At 39.8% G+C, this 12,082-nt stretch overlaps 1 protein-coding gene across 2 annotated transcripts in view; it reads left to right on the top strand.

The window, feature by feature from the left end:
- Window positions 1-12,082, top strand: part of ARFGEF3 (ARFGEF family member 3) — a 157,475-nt gene that overhangs the window by 52,821 nt on the left and 92,572 nt on the right. For both annotated transcript variants that reach the window (XM_081296143.1, XM_081296144.1), the window contains exon 5: window positions 5,629-5,697. In XM_081296143.1, coding sequence (XP_081152269.1) covers window positions 5,629-5,697 — 69 coding nt within the window. The remainder of the gene's footprint in view (window positions 1-5,628; window positions 5,698-12,082) is intronic.

The raw sequence follows: 12,082 nt of genomic DNA on the forward strand, positions 1-12,082 counted from the left end.
ACTCTGCTGTGTTCAGAAGACTGTAGCTACTTTGTCATTTGTGCAGGGACCATAGAGAAAGAACCTCTGTTTCTACCTTGGGGTGGAGGTACACTTTTAGCCATTCAGGTTCCAGAAGGCTGGGAGTGCAGAAGTTGGCATGCCCTGCATACTGTAGAAAGGCATGTGGGGTCTCAATATTCCCATGAATTTTCTGTCTTTGTCTTTGCCAACTTAGAGTAAAAAAAGAACTGGAGTGTTTCTAAAGAGAAGGAATTATGCAATGATTTTTAATTTTATAAAGTTTCAAGCCAATGTGCATGAGAGGCCAGAAGGAAATATATGTTAAGTAACAAAGCTACACTCTCAGCCAGAGCCAGGGCTGGGATTGGAAATGTGCATGGCATTATCATCTCCAAGCACAAGGAGAGTTCAAGGCTTTCTGTGGCCTGCACTCACATTCGTAGCTAATTTCCTTTGCTCTAGTAGTTTATTTTGTTTGGTTTAACTTACAAATGACGTCTGGTACTGTGAAAAATGAAACCACAATCACTCCAATAAGCACTTGTGAATAAATGAAGATAATTTTAATAGTTCAAGAAAGAGGAGAAAAACTATTCTTTACTCCTTCAATATGCCCCTGTGTCCGCCATGTGCCTTAGGCATAGATTATGTCCCCAGAATCAGCTCATTTTTTGGCAGTACCTTTGCCTTCTTTCCTGGGTTTAATTAATTTATTTTATGTATTACCACAGCATTACAACTTGTGTATTACACGGTTAGACCCCAATACACCTTTACAGAGTACATTGTGTTTTCCCAGGCAGTTGTTCATCACAACTTATTATAGTCACTTATTTTAAGACTATCTTCACACCAGATGTTTGCTCTGTAAGACTAGGAATTGTGTCTTTTGGCTCACCACTGTATGCCTGTGTTAATTTTTCCTCACTATGACAAAATACCTGAGAAAAAATAAATGATTTATTTGGGCTACCATTTTCAGAGGTTTTAGTCCATGGTCAAGTGTTTCTGTTGCTCAAGCCTGAGGTAAAGCAGAACATCATGGTGGAAGGGTGTGGCAGAGGAAAGATGCTCACCTCATGGCAGACAGGGAGCAGAGAAAAAGGGGCAAGGGACAAGAGATCCTTCCAGGACATGACCTCAATGCTGTACTTACTCCAACTGGGTCCCACCTCCTATAGTTTCTACTACTTCCCAATGATGCCATCACATTATGAATCCATCAATGGACTAATGATGTAGAGCCCTCACAACCCAATCACTTGCTGAGGGCCCCATCTCTGAACACCGCAACACTGGGGACCAAGTCTTCAATACATGAGCCTTTGAGTGACATTCCAGATCCAAACCGTTAACAATGCCCAACACCTAGTACTGGATCTAACTTCTAGTCCCACCTCAATAAATACATGTTGAATGAATCAAGAATGCCTGAACAATGCAGACCACAGGTAGATGGTAAGTGGACATGCAGTTGCTACCCAGTAACTTCATGCATCACATCTTTACTCCTGAATGTCGTGTAAATGGTCTTGTGGAGGATGCATTTGGAATCTTAACAGAGATTACTTTTTGACTCATCAATGTCATACAAGTTCCCCTTCATGATGGTGTGTGCAAAAGATAGATCTTCAGCAGATCTTAACAGGAAAAGTTAGGTGGGGAAATGTTCCATAGCTTTCATTGAAGATGTTCTGTGGCTCACCGCCATAGGCTTGTGTTAATTTTTCTCCCCATTCAGAATGAAGTCCTGCCAGCTTGCTGAGCATTCTGAATGGGGGGCTTACCAGATCAGAATTGTCCCAACCAGGGACTCCTTATTACAGGTTGAAGATCCCTTATCCAAAACACTTGGAACCAGAAGTATTTCAGATTTCCAAGTTTTTTTCAGAGTTTGAAATATTTATGTGGAATTTACCAGTTGAGAATCCATAATCTGAAATGCTCCAAAAACTTTTGAGTGCTGCACTCAAAAAGTTTTGGATTTTGGAGCATTTCAGATTTCTAGGCTATAGATGATCAACCTGTATTACCTTATATGATTGCAGGAACTGCCTTTAGCCAATCACACAACCTGCATCTGACATTCAGATTTCCAGAACAGTTTTCTTGCTTCATGGAAAAACCCTGGTCATGACCATGACATGCCCTTGGGAGAGGATTAATCCAGGATGTTCCCCACTCAGAAGAGCACAACTGTGATCTTATACTCCTCACCATTATCCGCATCCCTCTGTTCCTAAAATGACCATGTTTTCTAGATTCTTATCATTGCTCCCCGTTCTTGCAATAAATCCAGTTCACTTTTTTCCTTTATAGTTTAATCCTTTTTTTTTTTTTACTCAGGGTTTCTAGACACATCTTTAATCAAAGGATGCTTCTTGCACATAATAACTATTCAATGATTGGATTTTTAAAAATTATTTGGAACTTTTTGTAATCATAATAATCCTTCCCTTTTCAGGGAAAGCTTTGCCCTGTTTTCTCTATTCTCCTCTAAGCTCATTTATGAAGGTGGTGCCAGTAAGCTCAGTTGCAAGATGCTGTCACTCAAGTTTCTGCTGCTCAGCGATAACTTTGTCAATATGCTTTAATGACCCTAGGAAACATATTTTTAATGGAATTTCCCTCAATATTTAGGTTCATCAGTTTTCTTTGGAACCAACATGCTCAGAATATTAATTTAAACTTTTTGTCCACACATTAGACAGTGAAAGTCAGATTTTAAATTAATTTTCTGTTATCCTATGTTTCCAACACCCCATCTGTGTTTTAATCCAGTGGATTAATGCTTGCTAGGCATTGGGAGCATTAACAGTATCTCTGTTTATCATTTTTGATAAGTTGTTGCTATCTGTTGCATCATCCTGGCCAGACACTGTGCCTTTTATGTATCTTGTGAGTCATGGGGGGCCACAGACACCATCAGCTCTGTAATTAAAACATGCTGTGCTTTCCCCACAATAAACTGCTCCAGCAGAAGGCTTCGTTAATGTGTTTCACTTCCTTTTATTATTTTCTGGTTTTAGTTTTTTTCCACATAGCTCAGTGAGTCTTGGAATATTGGTAATTGAACACTCGGAGTGCAAAATCTTTCTTCAACCTGGGTCACTGTTGGCTGGCAGGTAAAAGAGGGACCTGCAGCTTCATGTGCACTATGTCTGGAGCCCCTCCCTCTATACTCACTGGGCTTCCCTGCCACCCAAAGAGTAGGGCTTCCTATGTTCCTTTGAGGTTCTTGATCCCTTGATTACCGAATACTGCCAACATGGCCTCCCCATGAAGACTTAAAACTATAGGCCCTACTCCTATGTCTCCAGCCACCATTGCCAATACGCAGCTCTTGATCACAGAAAACTGGGTCACACTTTGAAAATGTCTTTCTAAAATTACTTTCTGTACCCCTTGTATGAGCGCATGGGAGATAGAAGGCAGAAAGCCCATCTGTGTCCCATAAGTGACGTTAATAATTAACCAGTTCAGACAAATATTTGCCGTCGTCGTTGTCTTCTTATTGTAAAGTGTCTCCAGTTGCCAGGCTCTGTCACCAGCGCTTTACAAATCAAGAGTCCAGATGGACCAAGTGACCTCCATAAACCACCACGGCCATTCTTTCATGCCTTCCCACCCCCTGGCATAAACATGGCATTCAAAGAATTAAAAAAAGGGAAACTATGCAATGTAGCAAAAAAAACCTAAAATAAGAAAGCATCTGATGAGAGGATCCCGAGGGCCTTCCCCAGACCCAGCAAATGTGCAAGTCCAACAGGAAGATTGTGCTTAGTGAATGAACAAGCAACTTATGAGGCTGAGGCATACCCTGAAGCAAATGAAACAAGGAGGTGTGACAGGCCACTTTAGAGGGGGTGATTAGCGAAGGCTCTCTGAGGGGATGGCATCTGGGTTGAAGCCTGAAAGAAGCCATCACATGAGCCTCAGAGGAGCAAGCACAGGAAGAGTCCAAGAGGGGGTTTAAGCAAAGGCACTGTCCCTTCAAACTACAGAGACATAGAAGGTGGAGCCTTCCTCCAAGCCTAGATTAGGTCTTGGTGACCCTTCAACTCCCATTTTCATCCCTCCAGTCTGCCAAATCCCAGCTCCCAAAGTTGTTACCGAACAAAAGAAATTCATTTCCCATGAGTCTAAAGGACAGCTGCTCCCACAGTACCTGTCTCTTGGCCACTGAGCTGATTTTCATCTGGGCCAGCTCTTGAATATACAGCACCTTAAGAATCAAAAAAACTGAGGGATGGACCTACTATTAAGTTATCTATCCTATGACTCACACCAGCAAAAAATATCTTTTTTCCTTCTTCAGTTATATCTATTTGTGACTGTTCCCTAGGGCTGGCTACCTTATGGCTAAGACTAAGATATTTTTTTTCTACCTCAGACAGTTGCTTGCTGGCATACTGATTAAGTGCATATCTTGTATTAGGTAATTTGTGAGGCTTCTGTGCTCTTTCTTGAGTTAAACCAGGGGAAAAGAATCCTGGGAAGGCTGCCCACCCCCTTCCAGGGCTATGCTGCAGGCAGGGCATGGTATTGATGGAGGCATGGTTCATATGGAGGAGCAGACACCAGCACCCCATGTTGGTTCCTTCAACAAAAGAAATCAGGAGCCGAATGGAGGGTGGTAGGGGTGGGGAGAGTCTGGGTTTGTACCTACAAAATCAGAAGCAATCCTTAAATGCCATGGGTTTTATTGACCTGTTCCTTAATGGCTCTGTAAGTTGAAGGCAATATTTTCAATGTTCTTTCAAGATCTTGCAAATATCATCAATTATTGTCTATGTATTCTGGGGACTAAGGAAAAACTGGACTGGGAAATCAGAAAACCCCATGCAGCGTTCTAGAGGTAATTATAGAAGAGAAGAGAAGAGAGGCATAAAAGATGTACTAATCCCGTGGAATTTGGAAAGGGGACAGAATGGAAAAGTTATAGTAATATTTGAGTCTAGGGAAAGGTAGAGAAAGTGTTGTCTAGTGGCTCAGCATAGTCAGATGTTTTGAGTTCAAATCTCTGTTCCACGGTTTGTTACCTGTATGATCTTGGGCAAATTCGTTAATCATTTTGAGTTTCCATTTTCTTCTTAGTAAGATAGGAACAATCATAATAACATTTATTAAAAATGTCAATGAAGGTCTGAGGGTGTGGCTCAGTGGAAGAGCTCTCACCCAGCACATGTGAGGCACTGGGTTTAATCCTCAGCACCACATAAAAATAAATAAATAAAATAAAGATATCTACAACTAATATATAATCTCAATGGAGACAAGTCATGTGACAGCCTAGCAGTGGGTCTGATCATTTTTTTCCTGATCACTCTGATCTTTTTTCACTTTGATTGCTATTGGACAGACGCTTGGCTGCCTGTTTCTGGCCAGTCTTATAGGATTCATTCCTGGGGTGAGAGGTTCACAGCTTTTATGCTGGAAGTCTCATTTTTCTTTTATTAGGTGCTAAGTGACCACTCGTTGGAGAGCAGTGGGTAGGTTAGAAAGAAGCATTAGATAGAGTAGACGAATCATCAAGCTGAGACTGCAAATGGCCTGTGAAACAATATTCCCTTGTCTGTTTTGACCCCATGTCTTCCTTCTTCCCTCACCTCCTGTGGGTTGCAGGTGTTACTGTGCATCACCTACACCCCGACCTTTGACCTGAATGGGAGCGCTGTGCTGAAGATCGCGGAGGTGAGTGCCACTTGTGTTTGTAATGCCTGCTCATGGCTGCTTTATCTCTCATTGGGCTAAACATCGGGATGGGACTGAGCCCCAGCAATGGGGTGAGCTCTGCTCTGATCACTGTGGGGAATTTCTAGGAAGGAATCGCTCTGCAGACTGCATGCTCTGTGGCCCACTGTGCTTTCTCATAAATGTGCGCTTGAGTTTGCTTAACTTGAAGCTTTAACCATGGAAATAACACTACTGGGTCCTCCAAATCTGCTACAGCCAAGCTTATTGCTTTCTTGGTCTATTTTTCCTAAGATGAATTGCAAAGCATTTGCTTTTTTTTTTTTTTTTTAAAGACACTAAGTATGAGATTTAGAGAGATGTTCATTGATTGAATCCCACTACTGTCTCCTACTCCCTGATGGATGCCTTTTGTAGCTGACATCCAAAAGCCTTCTTTTCAGTCCGCTGTAGAATAGGGTCGCACCTGTCTTCCACCATGCCCAAGATCATGTCCAACAGGAAACTTGGCTTCTGGGATGTCTGGCAAATGCCTTTTGGCTTTTGGAAACATCATCATTTCAAAGCTGAATTTTACTAGGCTTAGAATAATTTTCCTTCCACTTCTTGAAAAGATTGTCTTCAGGATTTGTTTTTTCTGGCGAGAGTACATAGTCAGATCACAAAGAGGCAATCATTCTCTGAATTCTGAAATCATGGAGAAAAGGAAAGTCCAGTGACCAACACTCATGAGTAGTATTTTTATGAGCGGATATATGTGTTTTTACGTATTAAAAAGTGAAATTATGTGAAAATTACTCTTGAGTATGTGGAAATTTATGTGTCTATCAAAAGAGAAGCAGCAGCCAATTGGCTGCTGGTTTCCAACTATATATATCTATAAAGACACATTTTCCTTAGCACATGAATATTTTACTCCATAAAAAGTAATGAATAGAATAGTTATCAGTAATTGTTTTCAATTGAATTTTAAGAGATACTGAGAGTGTTCTTATTTGCTTATCACAGGACAGTGTAGTTTCTGAAAAAAGCAAGAAGTAGGATTAGCACGAAAAAGGCTTTTTCTGAAATAAGATGGGGAAACGCCACGTGCTGTCGTGTATGTGGAACCCAGGAGTGGGGACATTAAGGAGTCATGGGGCCTTCAGGAGGGGAGGGCTGCCAGGGAGCTTTGTGCCACCCCTGTAGAGCTGGAGAAGGTTCTGTCGTACTCATAGAAATCAGCTTTGGAATGGGAATCTGAGGCAAAATGTGTAAATCTTGAGCAGTGGACACACAGGGCCAGGGCCAACACAAGTGAAGGTTCCCTGAAGGTATCAAGAAGCCGCAAGAGGATTCAGCAGGATTGATCATCAAGACACAATGGTCTCTACCAAAACCAGAAAAGGAAAACAACCACCAAGAAAAACGCTTAGCCTAAGATGGAGATTACAGATAAAGGCACTCAACTATGGTAGTAAAAAGAATGGGCTCTGGAGCCCTAGCCCTACAGTTTGGTGCGAACCCTGTTCTCCCTTACCCCTGTGTTGCCTGAGCAACCTTGTGTTTGCTGTCTGTAAAAGAAAAGATAAGTACACCTGTCTGGTCATGTGGGTGTTCCAATTAGACATGAAATCTACAATCCAAGTAAAAAGTTGTTCCTACAGGTCCAGACACATGGTATATGTTTGCCTTTAAAAAAAAAAAAAACATAGTTGGGGGAAATTTTATAAAGACACCTTAAAACAAGCCATTGAAAACCCCTCTGGAAATTCAGGCAGAATCTAGCTGTTCCTTCTCACCTTGGTATACGTTGACAATTTACTCCAGCAGAGTGTTTACCCTGAAACCTGCTGATCAGGAAATGGAATGTGTACTTAAGTATGAAAAATGAGGCTATTTCCCCAAGGTCCTGCTGAATCTATAAAAGGATCATTAGACTCTCAAAATGTAAATAAAAAGGCAGCTTCATGAGTGTGTCTGACTTTAACTTGTTTAATTAAACTATACTTAGGAAACTTTTTCAGAAGAGCACCTTCTGTGCTGCAGGGAGAAAAAGAAATATCAAATTTTTAAGTGGACAATTATGAACTATCCAACAATATCCAAGTAGTGTCTGATCAATTTCCTGAACAATCATTATTAAGACTCCTTCTTTGCTGTCCACATTAGCAGTTGAGTTTTCCAGGGACAGATACCTAAAATAGGAAAAAGCTTTGGATATACAAAGTTCCAAGGTTTGGGGGTAAAGGAAATATAGAGTCATAGCCGAAAGCTCTCCCAAGCTAATTAGAAGATGGATTTGGGATGGCTTTGGGCCTACTAAAGATTCTTCTATGGGATTTCTGTAAAGCAGAAAACCCAGTCTATAAAATGTGTATTTGCTGGTTTCATCTTACCAACTCCTAGAAACTTCCAGTCTTTGTTTCTATGGCATGCTGTCAGAGCCAGGCAGAACTGATTTGAAGAACATTGTTTTTTCTCTAAGATTTATATTTTTAGAGTCCTCCCTTTTTCCCTGCTTTCTTTCATCCATCTATCTGTCGATTTCAAAACACTGATTAATAAGAATAGCTACTAGTCATAGAGTCCGTAGGGCATGGCAGTAAGTAGTACCCCACACACATACACACACACACACACACACACACACACACACACACACAAATTATATCTATTATATATTGAAGGTGTGTATGCATGTTTTTTTTTAATCTCCACCACAACCCAGCTAAATGAAGAATCCTAAACAAAGTAAGGTTGATTTGCTTGCCCAAGACATTCAAATCCAGACTTTATATTGCAAACATATGCTGTTAAACCACTATGCTATACTGTCCTCTGGCTGCCCTCATTCTTACAAAATGTTAGTAGAATCCTGGAACAATGATATTGGCAACCGACTGGAGTTTTTAGGAGGCATATTCCCTATGGACCTTTCTGGAGGTACTTATGAGATAATGTTTATATGGTGTTTTTACGTATGAGGCTGAAGTATAGATGCATTTTACTGTTTGGTTACCATAGATTTAAGTCTCTATTAGGAATATGTCACTTTTTAAGGCATTTTTGCACATTGATCATTTATCTTTTCTGAGCATTATTTTACCAGCAGAGGGTCTGGAGGTTACTAGTAGTTCTACTTGCTACTCTGGTGAGCTTAAAAACATTGCAGTTCAAGACCTACCACCAGAGATTCTTTTTTAACAGTTCTAGTCATCACTAAAGTATTTTTTAATTGGGATAGTTTATAACCCCTGAAATGTTCAGTAATACTTTTCTTACTCTGATGTGGTAGCACTATTCATAGACATAAAATAATCTACAACTATGAAACACATATAATTCATTAGAAAGATGCCCCGACTCACTTATTTTGGAAACATCTTATGTGTTATGTTCTCTGGGAGTCTGGAAAGGTAAGCCCCATATCCTGGCAAGAAAACTGCTAAGGGAACAGGTCCACTGCCTCAAGCCAGTGGAGACCACAGAGGGAGGAAATTCCTTCAGGAAGTGTCCCTGTTCCTCCTTGAAGCCCTCCCTCTTCTTCCCTATATTGATTCTAGTGGGATTCCTGAAATGTAAGTTCATAACCACTTACTGCTAAGCTGGCCTTCATTGCAAGAATTTCCACACTCTCTTCAACCTGTGACTCCTGAAGCCTTTATTTGGAGTCAGAAGATATGCAGAACAGTGAGACCCTTCCTAACTTGCTTTGGCTGATTCATAGGACAGCAACTGAATCTCAGTAGACTCCAAACTGGGCAAAAGGCCCTACCTGGCAAAGTGTAGGAATCAATGGGGTGAGGTGTCATAAGTCATTTTAATATGTCACCTTAGGCCACAAGGAGGAGAAAAGTTGCAATCAGAGTTTTCCATGTATGACTAGCATTTTAAGACATTTTCAGATTGAAATCCAAAAGGAATACAAACAAGCTTTCCTACCCAGATGGTAATCAGACTTACTTATATACACATTTCATAGGGATGATATAACTTCAATTCCCTCTGTGTGTGTGTGTGTGTACCAATCTGATGAAGTACCCACCTGTTATAGCTATTCACCTGTTAGGAAGGAGACCTTTTTCAGAGAAGATAAGAAATGGCCTGGCAACTGTGTTGTCACCATAATTCATCACAAGAATTTAGACTTACGGTGGTCAGCAAAATTTTCTATGGTTCTCATGTGATCAACCAGCCTATGTGGTCTTCTCTATATAGAAGGCATTTCTTTTGCTGTCTTGTTATCTTAATCTCTGATCCTTTCTCATCTTTGAAACCATAAGCTATTTTTCATCATTTTGTTTCACAATTGGAAATACCCTACCTCTTCTCTTTATGGAAACTGGGACTCAGTATTATGTACTATTTTAACACAGCAATGACACTGACCCCTTTTGAGTAGCAAAGAGAAGGTACATGTATAGTTCAGCAAAGTGAAAGACATGTGTTTCCCAAAGTTCAGTAAATCCCTCTTGAGACATTAGCCAATATATATTAAATATCAACTTTGTTTCATTTGTCACTTAATATTCAATAATATAGCAATCCAGCATGGGTTTAACCTAGTACTCTTATTTATCAGTTCTCTTCCCTGATGATTCTTGCTATGTATGTATGCCTGTGGACTGGGTCTTGTCTTTTTTTTTCCCCCTTCTGCTTTTGTGGTTGGTTTGGCTTCATTAACCATCTGTGTTTTTGCTCTCAGTTGTGTTTAGCATGTCGTAAAGCTGGACATCCACAAATGCATGAAATGATCAAAATGTACCTTATGACCCTGCTCACTGCCCTGTGTCACCGTGCATTCCCTGGCAATCAGGGGCCTGTGGCTTTTCACCAGGTATTTCCCTTGTTTCTTTGCACCTAGGCTCAGGCAGAGGTATAGGCCTGAAGATTCTCAGTTGCTAAGTTTCCATTATGAAAGCAAAGGTAGGGGGAGGCAGAACAATTTGGGGGGAATAAAAAAAGAAACCCTGAGCTCCTTTTTTAAGAAACTCAGTCTGCCTTTGAACTGGGATCCTCTTAGCTTCTCTTATCCTATGTGCTCATCTTTGTCCTGCCCTTAGGGAAAACCCTCTTATAGTGAAAAACCTCTGATCTTAAATATAGCAGCGTTCAGGTTTCAAATGGAAGTTCTATTTCTGTGAGCCTTTCTAGTTGACCAATTTGTGATTACTGCAGCAAGTTTAAGAAGCTGCTTCAGAAAAATGCCAGGAAAGCTGATGAAGTGCTTTATCGTAAGTACCTACAGATAGGATATTATCAACAAGTGGTGATTTTTATTTAACAGAATATATCTTTATCATATTCAGTATGTATATTCCCAAGTTAGGCAGAATAAATTTCTAAGATAATTATATTTTTTCAAGCTAGTAAACATGCCTCCTACAAAGTCATGTTCAATGTTATCCCTGTAGTGGTGGCATTAAAACTCAAAAATATGCTTGGCATTTGCCAAGTTCTTGTTTATTTATAACACTGTGTTATATAAAGTCTGAGTCCTCGTGTGCGCTTTCTTACATGGGCTGAAATGACTGAAGTATTTTTTTTTTAAGGAAGACTGTCTAGTGTGCATGGCTTAGTATTCAAGAGAATTTATATTAAGTATATAGTTGGGCTCTCAAAATAGTTGCTCTTTCATCTTCAATGCTTTTAAGGCTTAAAATTTCTCCTTAAATTTATGTCAGTGCTTAAAGATCAACAGTTACAAAGATTTCTTGGAAAATGTAAGCTATAGAGGAAACTGTTAAATTGTGAGGTACAAATGGTACTAGTGTTCCAGATTAGGTAGAATTTGGTTTTTTCCGAGGGGAACAGTACCCTCATTTAGAAGTACTTTCAATGTTTTTAAATTATTCCCTTTCATGCCAAAGAAGAAGCCTTTTGGGGATTAAAACACCATTTTTTATATGTTTGTATAAGTTAACGTCCCTTCAGATCCAATATAATCATAATCATTTGAGAAAATAAATTTCATATGTCCCAAATAGTTTTATGAAAATATACACTGTGTAATTTCTATTTTTTAACTATAAAATGAATTCATCTAGGTCAACTTCCAAATATAGTGTTAAGTTTCAAATGCACCTTTGAAACATTAAACACTCTATAGGAGATAAACTTTTTTAAAAAACTTACTCTTTGGATCTGGGGGTGTAGCTCAGAGGAATAGCATTTGCCCAGCATGTGTAAGGCCCTAAGTTTGATCCCCAGCACAAAAAAAGAAAAAGAAAATATTTTCTTTTACCTAGTTAATTTACAAAAAGATTTATTATCATAAGCTTTCCAGAAAACTCCCATAACTCAAGCAGTAGCAGCAATAAAGAATAACACAGTCTCTCTCCTATCTCAGTGATCAAGCATTAAATTTTCCATTTAGGTGAGAACCTCTACTTTTAATATAAAT

Source organism: Spermophilus citellus (genome assembly GCF_964194105.1).
Source record: "Spermophilus citellus genome assembly, chromosome: 5".
In the NCBI taxonomy this organism is placed as follows: Eukaryota; Metazoa; Chordata; class Mammalia; order Rodentia; family Sciuridae; genus Spermophilus; species Spermophilus citellus.